This window comes from Cryptotermes secundus, unplaced genomic scaffold (genome assembly GCF_002891405.2).
Source record: "Cryptotermes secundus unplaced genomic scaffold, Csec_1.0 scaffold537, whole genome shotgun sequence".
Classification (NCBI taxonomy): domain Eukaryota; kingdom Metazoa; phylum Arthropoda; class Insecta; order Blattodea; family Kalotermitidae; genus Cryptotermes; species Cryptotermes secundus.
In genome coordinates this window covers 2,245,272-2,266,463 of record NW_019740661.1, presented here as the reverse complement: position 1 = coordinate 2,266,463, position 21,192 = coordinate 2,245,272, and the positions used below count along the sequence as shown (strand labels likewise).

The window sequence follows — 21,192 nt, the reverse complement described above, 5'->3', positions numbered from 1 at the left end:
GTGGATGCTTCCGTAACCAAGGTAGCCGAGGTATTTGGTGTTTCGTGAGGCACAGTATCCAAGATTAAGACCACATACAGGAGGACTGGAAAAACCACATTCGATAAACCCCAGCGTGGGTGGAAATGTGTGTTGAGTGATCGAGACAGACGAACATTGCATAGGATTGTGACAAAAAATGAGAAGATTACAGCTGCAAAAGTGACTGCTGAACTGAATGTCACGCTCACAAACCCTGTCAGCACCAAAACAATATGAAGGGAGCTCCACAAGCAAGGTATTTCTGGACGAGCTGCCATTCCAAAGCCACTCATCAGTGATCAGAATGTCACTAAGAGGAGAGTGTAGTGCCAAAGTCATAAAACCTGGACTGTGGAGGAATGGAAGACCGTCATTTGGTCGGATGAGTCCACCTTCACACTGTTTTCGACTTCTGGCCGAGTTTACATCTGGAGAATGTCATCCCAAGCTTACGATCCAGATTGTTTGCTGCCAAGAGTGAAACATGGTGGGGGTTTGTTCATGGTATGAGCAGCCATATCGTGGTATTCTGTTGGACCCATCATTACCCTGCAAGGTCATGTCACTGCCAAGAACTATGTGACCATTTTGGGTGACCAGTCCATCCCATGGTGCAAACTTTGTTCCCCAATGGTGATGCCATTTGCCAAGACGACAGTGCCCGTGTTCACACAGATCACATCATCCAGGACTGGTTTTCTGAGCATGAAGATGAAGTGTCGCATCTGCCATGCCCCCACAATCGCCCGATGTCAATATTATTGAGCCTTTGTGGTCTGTTTTGGAGAGCAATCTGTGTGTGCGCTATCCACCTCCATCATCGTTAACAGAACTTGCCAATGTTTTGCAGGAAGACTGGTATAAGATTCCCTTGCAAATCATACAGGACCTCTATTTATCCATTCCAAGGAGACTGCAAGCAGTTCTGCAAGCCAGAGGTTTTCCTACACCATATTAGTCATGGTAATGTGATACAATATGCCCAAGGTACATGACTTCCTTCTGCAAAAGTTGACACATTTCCGGGTTAAGTTTCAGATGTGCTTCCCGGAACCTCTCAAACACTTTCCATAAGTTAAGCATGTACTCTTGGAATGTGCAGCCTATTATGATCATGTCGTCCAGATACACAAGGCATGAATCGTATGTGAGACCTCGTAGGACTGTCTCCATTAGTCTTTCAAAGGTTGCCGGAGCATTGCAGACGCCAGAGGGCATGACTGTGAACTGCCATAACCCCTGACCTGTCGAAAATGCTGTCTTGTCTGTGTCGTCTGGGTGTACATCGACTTGCCAATAGCCGCTCTTTAGATCAAGAGTCGAAAACCATTTCGCTCCGGCTAGCGTGTCCAAGGTATCGTCAATACAGGGTAGTGGAAAACAATCTTTCTTGGTGACATCGTTGAGCCTCCTATAGTCCACACAGACAAAAAGATGCTGCAAGAACAGCCTCCAAAGACAAAGGAACGGGGATGCACCGTTAGGCTATTCGGGACGAACAACCTTTAGAAGGGAGCAGTGTGACGTGGATGGCGTAGCGGGACGTGGGGGTCGCGTGAACTCTGTGATGTTGCGAGTGACGTCACATACCCCCACTCCATCCATCAGTGTGCAACGCTCGGTAGACACCCCTTTCCCCGCGGTGACATAACATGGGACGCCACAGTTGCTATGTAGCCATAAACAACTCCCGGCAGCGCTGCTCAGCAACGCCTTTGTAAACACGGCAGGGAGTCTGTGCAACAACTGTTGCTAGGCAGTCGGTAAACATGACGTTACGCAACAGTGGTGCCTATTATGTAACTGTTTTATGTGTCGTCCGTAACGGGGCTAAATAAGGAGCAGCAAACACTATTCAAGAGTGAGTTACGAGTTAGCCAGGGAGTCAGTCAACCAGTCAGTTGTAGCCTAGCTTCGCAGGCCAAGTAATTGTTATATTGCAGATAGCAGTAGTTGTGAATCTGTAAATTGTGTGATTGTACGAACGAGTGTGAAATAAAATTCGCTATATCCAATACGACGTGAAGTTACTTGTCGCGTTATACATCCAACACGTGATATTATTCTTTCTTGGGTGTTTCCATATTTTTGTCCAACATTTGGCTGGTTTTCCGTGTTCAGAAATGGACTTAACAATGTTGAACATTTAGGACATCCATCTGTGAATGAATAATGAGGTGGGAAGTTTGTTTGGATCATGCCAAAGCATTGTGACACAAGATCTGAATATGCAATGGATCGCTGCAAAAGTTGTGTCTCATATTTTAAATGATAGCAACATTAGAATCATATCAGACATTTTTTCCCCCAAAACTCAAGTTGATACTGAAAGGAAGAGATTTTATATCATCGTGATTCAAGAACTGTCACAGGCTTCTTTTGCCAAGTTCAGAACTTCTGCAAATGCTTCAAGCAGTGGTGTAGTCACTAAACACATTTCATCAAGCTGCAGAGGTACAGCAAAGGGGGCAGCATTGAGTACAGGATAAATAAAGTTATTGCAGAGGAAGAAATGCAGTCTGGAAATTATTTGTTTACACCTGTCTTGCCTTTGTTTCATACCAAAATATTCTTGGAGGTAAAGGGCTGGCAACCTTGCCGCCGTGTATGAGCCGATTGCCTAGATAATGTGGGAACCTCAACATCTCACAACCCTACGGGCCTCCACGGCCTGTTACAGGGATACATTTACTTACTTACTTACTTACTTGCCTTTGTTTCTGTGGTCTCAGCACAGACCAAACCTCTAAACCTTTTGAGCCTTGCTGTAAAATTGTGTTATATCCCCTCATGCATAATATAGAGTTCATTGATATTGTAATAGGACCTCATTGTATTTAATTTATAAAGTTCAGTACAAATAGTATGTTTCTGGACATTATTCATTACCCTGTTTTTATCTAAAATATTGTCCTGTTTTCATTTGAAACACGTTTTAGAGACTGGATTCTGCCTCCTTCTTCAGATAAAACCTACTCAGTTGGGCCCAATCAATAGAGCTAGTCCCCATCTCCAGGCACCTGTACCAATACCAGGCAGGGTATGCAAGCCAATCAATACATATTAAGGAGAACAAATATAACCTGGCACAAGCTCTGCTTGAGAAATCAAAATTAGCCCAACATGTGTATGAAGAAGCCCACAAAATGTGTTTGATTGAAGTGAGCGTCTTGGAGATTGAACCAAACACCATGTACAGGAAATAAAGGAATCTGTTAACATGTCTGATAGACAATCACAGCAGAAGTCAGAAAACTACAACTCTGTCCAGTGTAGAGTGTGTGGGGAAATTATTGTTTTTTGTGTTTGTATCATTTGTCTCTCCAGTGATGACTTGTATTCTGATAGTTCTCTGGTGCAAGGCCTCATATGTGTTGAGTTTTCAATGTTTTAGTGTTTTATCTTAGCTCTAGCAGATTGTTTGTGCTGTGCTTGGCTTGTATACCTTATCTGGTGTTGGTACAGGTGTCCGGAGATGGGGACTAGCTCTGTCGATTGGGCCCAACTTAGTAGGTTTTACCTGAAGACAGACAGAATCCAGTCTCTGAAATGTCATGTTTTTAAATAAAAAGAAGACAGTGGGTAATATCCAGAAACATAATATTTGGATTAATGTGCCATCATCACAAACTTTTAGGTCTTATTTATAAAGAGATACTGGGTTTTCAGATTTTGTTCATCATCCGGATTCTAAGTAACTTAGAAAAAACACAACATTTCAGAAACTGGATCTGTTTCTGTCCTCAGATGAGGGAAAACACATACTCTGTTGGGTAGGAAACAGATCCAGTTTCTGAAATTTTGTGTTTCTTCTAAGTTATGTAGAATCCAGATGATGGACGAAATCCAAAAACCCTGTATCTCTGCATGTTATACCATCGTCAGAACCCTATAGTATCTACATATTTATAAAGTTTCTTATTACCTATAATCCCTTGAATGGCATGTAAGGAAAAAAGATTTAAGTTAATTGTCTTCCTTTGAATATACTCTGTGAGAACTAGTGATTCATTTTGTTTTCAAACTTAGAGTTGATAACCTGTTGAATGGTTCATTACAGTGTTTTATTATAGAAATGTTCCTTTTCCTGTATATATTCCACGCAAATCACTGATACTTCACATTTCTAAAAATTCAGTGCTCATGCCATGTACTAAACAGTTTTGTTGGAGACAAATACATAAGGAAACTTTCTTTGTGGGCACATTTTATATAACTTACTTCCAGCATGTCATTATCACAGTTGAAAACTCAGGAAAAGTGTCCATATGAGTTCTCATTATAGACACAAGACTGAGACAGAAGGACAGAGAGCCTGTTTTGTACATTCACTTTAGTATTGAACAGGATGTTGCACTCTTACTTGGGCGCACAGTATATGAAGCATCTAGGATCTTTGAATTCCCAGCTTCACAAACTACACCATGACTGATACGGAGATATGAGAGGCTGCACAGTTCAAAATATAGTAATTTTCTGACATTCTTATGACCTTTTACCACAAAGTGTATAAAGTGCACCCATGTTGAGGAGGATGTATCTGTTGGTCTATCGCTTGTAGTATTTCATTTCCAAAAGTATTGATCAAGTATAGGAAGTGTGTAATGGCTTGTTTAAAGACTCAAAGCTTGCATTTATGCAGACATTTCCAGGTCCTTTTCAAGTTGAGAATGCAGTGGATTGTACTTTAGTTTCATGTCATTGGGTCTGTCATTCATCCAGAATAGCTTCAGTAGTGAAGTAAGAACAGTTAAAATTGGCTTCATCTTTTTTCTGTGATCCAACAACATTGAAAAATCAAACTGGTTACTGGATCCAAGCAGGTTTTTTGTTTTGATATTCTCTTTAATCTTGTTAGGGAGAGGTGGCATTTGTTACTATGCTTTATATATGACATGAATATTACAGTCATTCTAACACAGGTGTTGAACGAACACTTCATTTTCCAGTTCATCGAGAAGAACAAGAAGTAATTGAACTAGTTCCCAATATCATCCTTAATCCTGGATACTACGATGATGAAGCCAGGACAGAGCGAATAGAACCAGATGAGAACTCAAATGACCAGACAACAACAAGAATTAACAACAACACTGTAGTGCAGCCCATCCGGGTTTGATATAGAAGGTAACCTGCTCTCTAGTAGCCAGGCTCACAAACTTTCACACTGTGGAGATCTCTGGAACTTAACATACAACTCAGCTCATTCTCCATAAGTCCATCTTGAGAAGATGTGGACAGGCCTGTGTAAGGGAAAGATAACCGTGAGCAAGGTGACTACCAAGGTAGAGTATGAACATGTCAAACAATTATCAGAGGGGGATAAGTAACAGTATCTTCCACTTTGTTTCAGTTTAATGTATATTAAGCTGACTGATTTTGTAGTATGTTATATTGTGCAGAGTGCTTGTGATGTTGGGGCGGAGAATTTTTATGTGCCTGCTTTTTCAAGTGTATTTTAATGCACATTTTTGTGTATGAGAGATCTTCCTTTGGTAACTGTTAACTTCATTTCAGTGAATTTTCATCCAATCAAGGAAACCAGGAAATAATCTTTCCTCTATATGGAAAATGGATATGAATGTTGTTGAAAATGTGTTGGTCTGTGTAATAATGAGTGTAGTTTTCATATCAATAATTGATACTATATCAGAAAGGTTTTTGTGAAATGTGGACTCTAGAGCAGTATTTTGATTGCAGAATTAAACTGGACTAAGGATATTGAAGGAATTTAAATATTGTATTAAATAGTATTTGGCAAAGGTGTGTCACCACTGCCCATGCATTCTGTGTCCAAAAATATCATATATTCACATTAAGGGTTCAGATGGGATATTTATAGTAAAGAGTACCAATTTATGTCTGTAGATGCTGAAAAGAAAGAATTGAAGAACCAGGAATTCAGTACGTTTATGCAGTGGTTGTCAGTTTCCAAGGACTGCAGATTTAGCACCACATTCAGTCATTTGACACCCACCCACTGCACTCTGAGAATAAAAATACTGTTATGAAATAAGATTTGGCATATAAAGAGGAGAGATGTTTTCTGACACATGTATCTGAAATGTTTGATGGATGGCATATAACCCAACAGTCAGTAGAAATGAATTCTGTTGTAAAATTTGGGATCCTTAATTTGGAAAAGCAACAGTGAACAAATACATCTGTATAAATATTGCAACATATTCTGAAATAGTGGGTGAGTCTGTATGATTCCATAAAGTTGTGGTGCCATATGGCTGAAATGATTGAAAAGAATTTAAGTCAGAATGTTCTAAATACTTTGAATCAGAAGCATTAAATATGAGGGAGAAATACAGGCTAAATGTCATAAGGATAAATAAACATGCATGTGTAGCACAAAGTTCCGGATAAATATGTTGAGTTTTATATGTTGTTTTCTTCACTTCAAAAAGAACAACAAAATAACCGATACCATTTGGTATTTATGTAGAATACAAAAATCCGGAATAAGAATATGAATGTAGTGTTTTTACATTGAACTTGATATAATTAAATTGTTTTGCAAAGAAATGTGTTCATTCAGGAACCTGTTTTTTAATAATGTACTTAATTATATATGAATCTCTCCTTGTGTAGATAGTTGTCTTCATTTCTTGTAGCAGTGGCTGTCTGTAAAAAACAAATATCAGGTAAATCTGTCTTGATTCCACAACTTTGAGGAGCATAATTATTTTGTACAAAAATTGTGAATTTGTTGCTGTAATGTTTAATGCCTTATTTCTTCATTTTTTGTTAAAGAGTTTGGACCTGATTCATATTAAAATTCTCCATATTGAGCCTATGACATGCCAGGCTGTGATCAGAATCATGGAGGATACACAGTGCTTAGGGTCAGGCTCAACTTATCATGATATGTGTAGCAAGAAACTGAAAGTGAAGTTGATAGAATTTGGTTTTTCTGAGTGCAAGAAAACATCCTAACCCTACAAAGAAGCCATTTTTCACTGATACCACATTGACACTTTAAAATGTTTTTGCTTGCTAAGGTTAGGAATCAGATTTATTATTTTATGTGTTCACATGAACATCACAGTGTAGTGGATAATGCACCTGCTTTATATCTAGTATAAATTTACTTGTACATGTACCTTCTAAACAATTTTATGTTGTTTTTCTTCAGCCAGAAGCTGGGCTAGTACTTTAAAATAAACCACAGGATGACATCTTCCCTCATACTAGTCAAATGACCATTCATAACCACGAAGAGCACTGTCTTCTAGAATGTGGTGCTGTGTTGTTTGGTAAACTTGTTCCAGACTACATGGCACCACATTCCAGCGGATAGTACTTCTCTTAGTGATCACTGTGAGACCCCCAATCTCATATTAACAACAATCCTTTTGAAGAAGGCAGTCTTCTGGGATTTGGCGCCGTGTATATGTGGTGTTAACCGACGTTTCGGAGGAACGTATCGCCTCCATCTTCAGGGTAGAAGAAAAAATATAAGAAATCTGCAAGCGAAGAGACCGTGAGAACCGGTAAAAACAGACTGTGACACTGTGGAGGTGATACGTTCCTCCGTAACGTCGGTTAACACCACATATACACGGCGCCAAATCCCAGAAGACTGCTTTCTTCATAGTCACCACCGTGAAAGCCTCAAATCTTACAACAATCCTTTTGTTTCTTATTGGGCATTTATATAACTTATGCATTCTTGTATAAACCAAGAAGGTGAGGATGTTTGGTCATCTGTCTTTCCAGGAGCATGTTTTCTTCATTACTCGGAAGATACGTATTTTCGGTTCTCCCTCCCCCCCAACTAAAAGATGTCATGAAAGGCATCCATATGAATCTTTTGTGATCATTCATATTTGTTTTAAATTAAGCCGTACCTGTTTCAAAGTTCTGTGAAACTAAAGCAGTTTAAGATAATTTTTAATGATGTGTGCTCAGGCATTTGTTATTTAAAATGAGACATAGTTCTGAATTATGTGTGGTTTTCATCTTATCATCTATACTTGTGTTTATTGCATTATACGAAATATGCTGCTTCATCAGTACAAGGATGAAACTTGTGTTTAATCCCTTCTGTACCTCTTCTGTGAAGAATATCATGATTGGTATCATACAGACGTACTTGTATTTAATCCATCACATTTCTACAAGCCTGTGAAGGAATCTTGTAACTGCATATCTCACTGTGTGCTCAGAAATTGTTTGTACTTTGCTTTTAACCAGAGGTTACTGAATCTGCTTTGAACCATCTGAGCAAAATGGTGTCCTTATGTTTCCTAGTGGATGCCTCTATCCTGTAAATCTAGTTCAGTTCAGTTTATTGTAATATTCCATCAAACAAGAACAGGCTACAAATGTTGCCAGTCTGATATAGAACCAGTCACAGATACACAAGACACCAAATACTCAAAGAATATACTACGCCTGCTTTGAATATTAAAGTGTCAGTCATACAATTACAAATCAAAACAACTCAACATAATACATTGTGAATTGGAAAATAAATCAGTCACTAAATACTAATGTATACGATTAGCTTAAAAGTACAAGTAAGAGCCAGCAAGAGCCCTATAAAACATTTTACATTACCGTGAATGGAGAAGTTCATGGAGGTAGGCCTAGGCCCACTGGGGCTGTAATGCCAAGGGGGGGAAATTGATTACCGGTCCTTTGTAATTAGTTTAATAAAACTTAAAATTTAAAATAAAAGTAAGAAGAGGCAAAATAGAATTACTCATAATGACTGTGATAAGTATATAGCATCACAAATACCAAAGGGAATAGTATATCCCATTTTATTTATTGTTAAAAAAACTCCTGCAATGAGTAAAAGGAATTTTCTAGTAAGTACCTTTTTAATGAAGATTTAAACAGTTTCTTCTAGTCTATGATGCCTTTCAAATAGGATGGAAGCTGATTAAAAATCTTAATGCCCATGTAATAAACACCTTTTTGATAGATAGACAATCTGTGTTAGTTTTAAATAACTCTCTATTATCTGATACAAAAGTTAATAATGAAAATATGAATTGGGAATATAATGGTAACATGTCTAAATACTTAAATAGTTCTCTACATGAGTCTTTCTTTTTGGGGGGGTGGGAAATTAGTGATAATTCTTATTACCCTTTTTTTCAGTCTAAATATACTTCCACTATAAGAAAAGGTCCCCCAGAAAATTAACCCATACATCATAATGCTGTGAAAGTAAGCAAAGTAAATCATCCTCAAGGATTCCAGTGATGCAAAGGGTCTAAGTGTCATAATTGCATAGGAGGCTTAGACCATAAATATGGTTTTCCCAGGACAGGGAATCATCAATAGTAATACCTAAGAATTTTGTCTCTGTGTTATTACCGGTACGTATATTGTTATAACTGATGTTTATTGGAATAGTTAAACTATTCATCATTTTAAATTGTAGGTATTGAGTTTTATTAAAATTTAATGCTAACAGATTGGTGTTAAACCACTTATTTAATTGATCAAATGAGAAGATAAGGTCTTTTTTAAAATTTATGCAATTAGTATTATTAACAATAACACTAGTGTCATTAGCAAAAGAGAATAGGTTGAGAAAACGTATTTACCACTTTAGGTAGGTCGTTTATGTAAAGCAGAAAAAGCAGTGGACCAAGTACTGATCCCTGCGTAACACCATGTTAAATCTTGCCCCAATTCGAGGTAGCATTTTCTTGTGCTAAATTATCTTTAACAATGACACGTTGATACCTATCTTTAAGATATGATTTCATTAGTGTATTAGCACTGCCTACAATTCCATAAAATGCATTATTTTCAATTCTTAATGTTCCTGTCTTTTACTGACACATCGTCTGTAGGTCTTGTAGGACAGGATGAGTTACGACAATCTTTTTAGCCGTTCTTAATTGGACTTCATTTTTGCAGTTCATCATGCATAATTGGCCTGGTTCTAACACTGTATGGTATGCCTCCCATGTGGATATAAAGTAACTAATTTGTACAGGTGCTTAGCTCTATGTTTTGTAAGCTTGTGAATAATATTAGTATCAGTTTACTTATTCTGTGATGTTATGGAAGAAGGGGTTGGATCAGAAATTGTTCAAAATGAGATTATTGTAAGAATTAAGTGATAAATGAATTAGTCCCTAAAGTACAATATTTTCCATTGACCTAATGAAATACATTACTGTATACATGTTTTAAATTGTTTCTTCCTCTCTAGAAAAGTGATGTTACTATCTTTCCTGTAACATCACAGAACTGAACTCAATATTTATTGACTTACCAGCCCATATTGAAACATAAAAGTTGTAAAGTAATGGTGCTTGGTACAGATCGTACTGTATTTAGCTGGTTCATTTGTATGAATGAGGTTAAGCTGCTTCAGTCACTGTTCAGTGTAGCAGAAATGCCTATTTGCTTTGAGCCAGCTGATATATCAGATAATGATATATACAAGTATGAAAGTGTTGACTGTTTGAATTGTTACATTTTCAGAATTTCAGTTCACTTGAAAACTGAAATTTGTGATATTTTGACAACCATTTGTTCTCTGAGTGAAATGTTATTCACTGTCAAATGGTAACAGTTTTTAAACATGAAAAACTAAGTACTCATAACAACAATGTGATGTTTTATACAGATGTTACAGTTGTAAATTCCATACATGTGGTAGATAGACTTTCACTGTAAGCAAATAGAATATTTTGTTAATTTCAGTTTGAAACATTGTCATATTGGTTGAATCTGTAATGTAAATATATGCACACTTGCCATCTGCAATTGAATTTGTTGGTCTTTCATGGAAAATTAAATGCTTTGCTAAATAGTATGATGTATTGATTTTTATACTGTAGTTATATTATTTTGATATTACCATAATTAACATAGCATGTAGTGAATGAATATGCTGTTAAAATTTCATAATTTCAGTTATGTAAAGTGACTGAGTGTACATGTATGAGAGTTCATCCCTACGAACATATCTCTGTCCACCATAAGTGAACTGTGGAATTCCAAATCAGTATTGCTCCAATTCAGTCAGTACTTTTAATATTTTGGAATTCTTTTAGAAATTATTACTGTGTATGTATTTTTTGTTTGTTTTCATTTTACACGTATTTCTCTTTCCCCCCCCCGGTTGTCATAGTTTTCAGTGGTATTATAGTCATTTTTGTATTGAAAAGTGGTATTTGAACTTCAAAACATTGTAAAGTAAGTAAAGTAAAAAGTAAAGTTATCCCTGTACCAGGCCGTGGAGGCCCATAGGGTTGTGAGATGTTGAGGGTCCCACATTATCTAGACAGTCGGCTCAAAGATGGCGGTAAGGTTGTCAGCCTTACACACCGGCCGCTCTTTACTCCCCAGGAAAATTATTTAATTGATTCCTGATACTCATTTCTGTTAGAGGCTGAGTAAACCCCAGGGCCTAGTGCGGCTGGAAGGATTAGGTCAACTGAAAAATATCCAGTGACCTCATCGGGATTTCAACCCGCGATCTTCTGGCTTGTAGCGTAGCCCCTCAACCACTACACTACCGGGTGCCCCCTTCAAAACATTGTAGGTTCTAATTTCTGATTTAATTTATAAACTGCGTATTAATCACTCTCATTTTGCAGATAATTTATCTTGTTATCTTCCTGCTGTCATAGTTTTAATTTTATAGTTGCTTTTGGGTTGAAAAGTGATATATGAACTTTAAACATTCTAGGCACTTGGACTTTTGTTTATGTTACCCATGAAATCACTGTTTCCTGTACTTCTTTTATCCTTTGCCATCTGTATTAAATTTTTAAAAATTAAGAGATTTTTATCAAACTAGCAATAATTTGATGAGGTGGTTTACTATAATATTGGGTTTGGTTGAACATAATGAAAGGTCTAAAAAACTTTTTTAGTAGTTGTTGGCAAGTGTGTATATTTATGGTGGTTGTGTGTAATGTTAGAGGCTTCACTGATTAAGTTATTGATGATACACAAGTGCTGAAAGTAGTTGCAGACATGACTTTTATGTTCGTAATCTGTAACATCTGAGCTCCATTTATGCATAATGCACAGACTGCTTCAAGATGTGCGGTAAACCTGCCTATTCAGTTTCAGTTGAGGTGGAGCCATTGTTATATGGTAGTTGTGTTGTAGGTTGGCAAATTCTGAGTGTGCCTAATACATTTTGCATAATTTTTTTAATGGTAGAATGTGACAAATAACAAAATCAGGGAATTTGATCACTATTTTTCTTTTTTCAAAGAAAAATATTTAAAATTGCATGTTCTGAAAATATAGGTGAACTAATGTGAGTGCTTGCATAGCTCAAAAATAAATGGACTTGTCACTGCAGTACAATAATTACAAACAAAACAATGTGTTCTGATTAAGTATAGCAAGCAGAGCATGATGCACTATGTTTTGTGATTGTTAAAACACTTATGTGTCCAGTGCCTACATGTAAAATTGATAAATCACTGTCCTTTGGAAGAGCATCGATTTGTGTTAATGATGTTTATTGCAATATTTGTGAACTGCACCACTGTGTAATAGTTTAACTGTTATAATAGCTTGTTTGTCTAGATACCTTTTAACGTGTACCAATTTCTGTAGTTCAGAATACATAACCATGATCTGTGTGTTTATGGGCAATAGCTATAACATAAATTTTTGTATGGAGATTTATTAAGGGATATATTTAGATTGTAAATTGGTAGAATTTTGTATATTTCAGTGAGTGTAATTGCCTTGCTTAGTGAACATTTAAAAATGTGATGCAAAGGTGAGGTAATGGTGAATTGCTGCATACCATTGTGAAGCAACTGTTTGTTTCCTGCATCACAACTGCTTTGGCTTTGCAGCCTGTACTTTTTTATATATATTTCATGTGGAAGAGAGATGAGTGTAGTGTTCGAGTACATCAGTTGTATTAAAATGTATTGCAGGGCAAATTTCTTAAGATTCTTTGCCCTCTGCAAATGGTACATTTTCACACAGTACATCATGTATACTGACTTGATGTTCAGAAGCAATATTAGCATTAGGCAGAATTGCTTATTGTCAGATAAATGGCAACCAGCCTGCTCTGAAACAGTCTTGTGGTAGATGGCGATGTATGTGGATACACAGCAGGGACTGCCTTCTCCCAAGCAATATATAACCCCAGTGTGCTGCAAGAGAACAAGTAATTCATGATGTAAATGCTGACTTTTTATCACATTATTTACATTGCTACAAAATTGTAAAATAGTATTTCTGAATTTCCATCAACATACTACTTGATTGTTTTGCAAAGTGAATATTTTCATAATCTGGTACTATATATCAATTCACTAATACATATTATAGTTCTGATTATTAGCAGAGTATCTTCTAAGTTCCAAGAAAACTGTAGAAGCTGTTTTAATAGTGGAATATGTAACCACTATATCGTAGTTCACTCATAAATGCTTCAGTACCATCGGATACAAATCTGTTATTTTTACATAGAAATTATAATTTATTAAGTCACTGAATGTGTTGTGGCCTTTATTTGGTTATCATAAGGGGGAGCTGGGGTCACACATTTGCCATAGCGACTGGGTGTGGGCTGGATGGCCAAGGGATCAGAGTTTGAGTCCCAGAAGGGGCAGGATATTTGTCCTCTCCACAGCATCCAGGCTGGTTCTGAGGCCCATCCATCCTACTATCCACTGCTTTTCAGGGGCTCTTTCCCTAGGGGTAAAGTGGCCAGGGGGTGAAGCTGGCCATTCACCTCCAACTAGTGCTAAGGTCAAGAATATGTGGATATGTATACTCACTCCCCCATACACCTTCATGGCATAGTGCTTCATTAATTAAACACAGGGACAGCTTTACCTCTCATGTATAACTGAAAGGTATCAAAAGTTTACACTAAAGGTTACACTCATAAAACATAAATTTGTATCTATATTAATAATATTTTAAAAATTGTACACATATGTTTAAGAGGTTTTCTGCATCAGATTGTAGAAAGCATGATGTGTTGCTGGCATCTGCCTTTATTAAAACCGCTGTATAGTTGTAGTTTATCGTACTGTTAGGTAGATTTTATGTGATTGCTTGTATAGCCTTATAATTTTCCTGGGACTGCTGATAAACTTCAAGGAATCATTTATCTCATATTTTAAATTACACAAACTAAACAATTTTATTTGTATTTTGCAATGTGACTTTATGTGAAAGAAATCTGCCTTTCAATGTGGAACACGGTACAAAGTGGGATACACAATGAAGTATGTCAATTCCAAATAAATAGACATGGATATGTTATATTGGTGGTTCCCAAACCTTTGGCCTTTAAAGATGCCAACAGAATCCTCAGTTCAGAATTAGAAAGCCATATATCTAAAGCAGAAAGTATGGTGGTTTTTATCGCAAAAAACACCGGGAAGCCACAATTGGATTCAAACAGCAAAGGGATTTATATCAGGACCCTCTGCCAGAAGAACGAAGCACCTGTTGAAATTAAACAGAGATCAGTTAAGATGAGTGGTAGGGTTACTTACTGGACACTGCCACCTAAAAGGACAGACACCTTTTCAAACTGCGACTGATAGATGACCCAACCTGTAAAAAGGTGCCTACAAGAAGATGAATCAGCCACACATATCCTATGTGATTGTGAGGCCATAGCTTACTTAAGATTTTGTCACCTGGGTCAGTTCTTCGTGGAACCAAGTGACTTTTATGATTCCCCCAAAATTAAAGTCCTACATTTCATTCAAAGTGTAGGATTAATAAAGGGTTAATCCAAAAGGGAAGCACAATAGATCATTGAAGGTCGCAGTGGGAGGGCTGAATTTTATGGCCCATGCCTTGCACACATACATACATACACATGGTGGTTTCTATATGGTATATGATAGTAAAAGGGTTACATCCTGAGGATTATTGAGGGGAATGTTTCTTTGAATATTGACAGCAGTTCTGAGTTCCTGGCTTCTTGTAGTAGGTACAGAAACCGTTTCTCTGAATTCTCTTTTATGGCAGTATATAATAAGATTTTACTTTTAAGCTCATTGAGCCAAAAGGGATTTACACATTTGGAGGAACTCCAAGGGGGAGTTATGGGTACAAAAGAAACCAGCATGCAGTTTTGGTTTCTAACCCATCAACAAACAAAACCCCTTGCATGCTAAATGATTGGGCATGTATGGATGTCAAATTTTTTAAACTAAATTGAGAGAAACAATTTGAACATTAATTTCTTGGTCTTCAGTTTCAAGAATTTTCCAGTAACTTCTTTTGATTTGCATGTCAGGGTTTAGTATAAAAAAAGATCAGCATCATTGTCTTACATTTGAAAGACAAGTTTTCCCCCTCTCTTAAGAACAGTAGAACTCATCATGAATTTGAGTGTAAAATAAATATATTTAAGCTTTCAGCATGTTCAAGGCATAATTCATGCTATTCTGCTATGAGAGCAGCAGGTGAGAAGGCATGAGAGACAGAAGTATGTTTGTAGANACTCATCATGAATTTGAGTGTAAAATAAATATATTTAAGCTTTCAGTATTTTTGTAGTTCAGAAGCACTGAGTTGCCCGAAGTACCAAGATGTAAAACATACATAGGAATTCACTGATTTTTGGCATGAGATTCTGTGCTAACACAAGTGTACCTCGCCAGAAAATGGCAGATCATGTCAGGAAAGAAGGTAGTAATGTGAAAGGAGTAACATGTCAGAAAGTATCAAGCATCACATTTATGATTTGTACTTGAAGATTGTGGTGCTTAAATATGCAAAACAAACAGAATAGCTGTGAAACAGCAAGAAAATACAATGTCTCCTGAAGCAAACAGCAGAATAGGGAAATAATGCCAAGAATTATCTGGTGTCATAAACATCAGGCACTGAAAAGGTGTGAATGTAAAATAAAGTATGAAGGTATTGGTTTCAAGCATACGAGTATGTAGAAATTTATCTTCTCACTATGTTCATCTTCTTAGGGTTATGTTATGGATACATTTGACTATATTAAGAGTTGGATTTACTTCTTGGCCATAGGCAAAACAGATGTGAGATGTAGTTGCCATCCTCATTCCGCATGATTTATCAGTTATAAAGTACAGCCACTTTTAATATAGTATAGTCAGATGTGAATCACATAGGTAATATGTGTTGTAATTAGCAAGTTACAGATAATGTCTTGTCTTATAACCCCTTGCATTATGGCATCAAGACTGAATCATATGACAACACAGTGTTTATGTTTCAAGTTGTCAACAAAATATGAAAATCATAATCTCTCAGCTTTCTTTATTGATTACATATCAGTAACTAACTTCAGTCTTTCTACACAGGTTGTTGACAATACACCATTCATGTTTCATTGTGCCGTGATAGCATATGCTCAGCCCCCCCCCACACACACATAACCTCCTGTTATTTCAGAGAACATTCTTGCATTTGTATGAAATAACCCCACAAGAAAACTGTGCTACCGCAGATTTAAGTGGTCAGCTTCAGCAGGTCATTGCAGTGGATTAAGAAGCTAATATGCTTGCTTGCATTATTAATGTATGTGTTAATGGAAAGCTAAATCCACTGGTATTTTGTGAGGTGTATTTGAGGGAATGCCATATGGGACATGATTCTTAAAACAATCAGAAATGTTTCCCAAGTTCTTAAATTGATTCCAGATCTTGGTCATTCCTAACTTTATACATTCTTATATCATTCATACAAACAGGCTATGGAGAAACCTGTGGTGAGCATAAAAACAAGGTGTTTGGATTCCCATTGAACAAAGACCCATATCAACCTAGTTACAAGTAAATGTAGTAATGTCAGATAGTCACTGTTTTGCATAATCACTTAATGCATGAATTGATGCAGATTTGAAACCTTAGTGTGTAACAGGACTTTTCTGAAGGAAATATTAGCAAGAATAAGCAGTATAATTTGTTTCCAACATATTCAAATATCCACCTATTTCTCATAAAACAGGATTTAATAATGTGTGTGGTCCATCATAAGATTCTAATTCACAGGTATATGTTTGGGAAGAATTTGGCAGTTCCATTTTATTTTAAGATTCACACTACATGTTCCTTGTTCTAAACAGGTCCCCCTTGCAATAGGGTCAGAAGAAGAGGTAATAATGAAGAATCCTGTACTTTGAATAATGCTTTGTTATGTTTCATACAAATGATTGTTTAAAGTGTTTGCTCTGTTTGGAATTTTTTGTTTTTTATGCTCACTATAAGGAGATATTATTTCATTAAGAATACATCCTTGATCTCTACCTTTGAAAATTTAAGGTAACAACAGATTTCATTGGCAATACCAGTTTTATAAATTGGCAACATTATGACAAACAGTTTGGAGTGTAAAATATGTTTGTGTCAGTAACTGATTACCCATAGTCACTGGCTTCCCACTGTGGCAGCCCGGGTTCGATCCCAGGTCTGGTAAAGTGGGATTTGTGGTGAAAAAAGTGGCACTGGGGCAGGATTTCTCCAAGTACTTTGGTTTCCCCTGCCAATCTTCATTCCAGCAAATCCTCTATCATCATAATCACTCGGTGCAGGCTACAGTAGGCCAATCAGTGGCCGCCATGCTGAGTGAACCCATTGGACTCCACCCCCCACTAAGTGAATTAAAAAAAAAAAATTAACTGATTATCCAAGGCTGGACTGGTTTTGGTGATGGTGTGATCCACTCTGTTGTTGGAAATTGCAGTTCCCTACATACACACATATTTGCCATATATGTTTCTGGCAAGTCCATTCATGTGTGTTTCTTCCCATGCATTTTCTCTTTCCAGTTTTTTATTATCATTCTATGAGTTTTTGGGGGCTGTACTTCATTTTCTTCTTGTTATGTAATGCCTCAATAGATTTAAATATAATTGATTTGGTTAGTTGGAAAAGGAAACAAGTCCAACGGCTGGAACATTGACATGTTTTACTTTTACAATTAACCTTTTCAATTCCATATACACAAAGGTGAAAACCAGATAATGAATTACTAAACAGAAGGATTATGGTCTGCTGCTGCTCATTCAAGTCATGTGAGAGCAGTATTATAGTGATCTGCCATAAACTTATCACCAGGAGCATAAAGTATATTACACTTGAGCCATATTTATTAATGTCAAGGTTAATTTGAGAATTGTTGCAGCACAGCATTAAAGTATTAAATTTATAACTTTGATATGTGTTTCCGCATACTAATGTGTTCATTTTGGGTAAGATGGTTTTGTTGAAGCTAGTTCAAACTTGTATTTCCTGCTGACTGCAGAACCACACATTGTCAGTTGAATCAAGGAGAATCTCCCTCCTTGTAACTTTTATGTACAACCTGATACAGGAGCTTTGTTTTTGCCAGGAAAACAGCATAACACTATGCTTCTTGTTATCCCTGCCTGAATAGAATTGACATTTACTTCTGATGAATCAAAAAGTCTTCAATACAGTTTGTTCATGAATTGTATGGACACAAAACTTTATAATTAAATAGTAGGTTGTGTGTATCCCAATTAAATGAGTATATAGGGGCAATGTTGCAAGTGAGGTAGAGTAACTGCAGTTCACCCCTCAGATGGCATGTCCTTGAAACTAGGGTATGGTTCAAAACCAACCAGAACAGAAGTCTTAGAAGCAGAATTTTATTTTTAAGGTCATTACAATACAGTGGAGCCCCTCATACATTTATCTTACAGAAATTCAACCATATGCACTTGCCTAACAAAAAAAAAAAATCTGGGACGAATAGTGAGTGTTTAGGTTTACTTTTTACCTTTTTTATTTATTCCTTCATTCCTCCAACTCCCTCTATATTGTTTATGTAATTAAATATAAAATTACTATACATTTTACTTTCATTTGTACTCTTTGTTATATACATTACAGGGTATTTTCAAAAGCTTGCACTTCGTCGATTTAAGTGATTTTCAAGGGTAATTCTGACAATATATGATTTTGGGTATAGGCATCACTTTAAGAATGTGTAACCCCCACTGAAGGTGCAGCTCGCTGTATTCCCTACAGATTAAAAGGAATCAGCAGTTGTTATAATTGCTGATGCTCAATGGCACATTGAACATTATTTCTGTACTTCTGGTATTGAATCATGTGGAATATTAGTACTGTGGAGAATGTAACATTATTTACATTCTGTAAACCAGCATTTCACTCTGACACTTGGATACATGAGGTTATTCCATTATTACTTCATAGTTAGCATATACAAGCACAGTTGGATTGAAAGAAAGCATGGTCATAGGAACTAAGTACTCGTAGAGCAGACATATGAAAATGAATCATATAGTATTTATAGTTATACTTTGATTTTCAATATATTTTCACCAGATATCATGATCTTGAGTAATCCCAAATATATGACCACTTCTTATGCATCTGTTTATTGCATGGGATGTGGTATAACCCTGAAACCAGGCCAGGTTTATGTGACATAAATATGTTGTATTAAGATCAAATCAGAAATTAAAAATGAATATCATATTCCCTTCAATATATTTCTCAAATAACATAAGTCTGGAATATAATTATTATTGAATAATCAAGATATAAAAATCAGCATTATAATATTTCACTATGTGTGTTTATGACTTCTTTGATTTAGATAGAGTTTGGGTGTATGTGTAGCAAGCATGTATTCCTATTATATACCATTGTTTTTTAAAATTGTTATGAACTTTTCACACATTGTAGTCTGACACAGAAACACTTATGTTTGTTTTGGACATGACTGTCGGGAAAATGTGATAATGGTTTATTTAGTTTGCTGTACACTACATATATATTTGTTTTATATTCTGTAATTGTAAAAGAGTTTATGTATGAAATATTTTGTTACAATGTTCTTGTTATGTTATAGGCTTTAATTCTGTAGTTAAGTTACAGTTGCCAAAGATAATGCACAAAGCCTGTTAAGTGTGTCAAATTTTGGGGGCAGTTTTCTTTAACAAAGATTCCAAAATCATACAGCAGAATTGTGTTGAAACATGCACAGACCAGCTTATAAAATCCAAAATTGTTTAATTTAACTCGCACACATTCATCTTATACAGAGTACTTAGTTGTTTGAATTACAGTGAAATCCATTGTGATATGGCCTCAGTTATTTGACACAAAGACACAATTTGCGCCCAGAGGAGAAATACAGAACTGTGACCAGTACTGGACTTATGACAGAAACTGGTGATTGTTATTTGTGATACTGGTTTTTAATTGTTATTTTTGGGAATATTTCTATGGTTGTGATTTTGGTGCATGATAATTATTCTGCCATACTACAGTCTTGCAGAAGAGTGGCCACTGGTCATTGTTAGGAATAGTTTTAAAATTATGAGGTATTTCAGTCTCTAGTTAAAAAAATAAGAAGGAAATTAAGAAAAGGAGTATCCGAATTACATGTTCTGACTTAGGCTACATGCTCTGTAGAGGACCTTCTGTTTTAACCATCCAGCAGTGGCATCACCTGGTTTGCAGAAATTTCAGTTTTCAGATTCACAAATGAGTGAGTAAAAGCAGTTCCTGATTTTAAAAGTAACAGAGGCCTTTTTTAACTGTATCTTACAGTCCCTTTCCAAAGATGCAGACATTACCTGTGTTGTATCACATAATTAATGAAGAAATTAATCTATGCTCCGCAGTGGTTTGTAATTTAAACTGTAGCTTTTCTTGCTATATTAAACTTCGGCATACACAGATACATCCACTATTTGCTTAAAACTCTGTGTATTGTTTTATTTAGTAAAGATTTGTCATCTTCATAGGTCATTTGGCATAGAAGGAATGGTGGTTATAGGAGAGGAATTGGGAAGACATGGAAGTGGTTGTGGCCTACGTTTGTGTTACTGTGTATACAGCCCTTACTGGAAGGGAAAGAAATTAATGAAAAACTCCAGGATTGCTGATCTGGAATGAGATTTAAACTTGGAACCCCCACTTGGAGCATTACCTCACCATTGTGGTGCTAAAAGTTTTATGCTTTAAAGTTTGGACTTAAAGTAAGAGCATTTGTTGTATTATAGTTTAGGCATCTGAAACATGGGCAGTAACACTTTTAAGAAATATGTATGTTTTGGATGAACATACTGCAGATGAAATATTTTGGAATGCCTGTTAGCTAATGATTGTAACATAATACTTGCAGGAAGTTTAAGAATTGCATTTCATTAATTATTTGCAGTCAGATGATCTAATTTAACCCCAACAAAGGCTGCCA

At 36.3% G+C, this 21,192-nt stretch overlaps 1 protein-coding gene across 4 annotated transcripts in view; it reads left to right on the top strand.

Moving 5' to 3' along the window:
* Positions 1-21,192, top strand: part of LOC111872530 — a 50,196-nt gene that overhangs the window by 24,214 nt on the left and 4,790 nt on the right. Inside the window, exon 6 of one of the 4 annotated variants that reach the window (XR_002844238.2) lies at positions 4,971-5,306. Coding sequence is in view for 2 of the 4 variants with exons in the window: in XM_023866539.2 (XP_023722307.1) it covers positions 4,971-5,140 (170 nt within the window). In the remaining 2 variants the exon portion in view is untranslated. Of the gene's footprint in view, positions 1-4,970; positions 7,453-21,192 lie in introns of those variants that run through there. The other 3 variants (XR_004513909.1, XM_023866539.2, XM_023866538.2) reach the window with 3 other exon arrangements.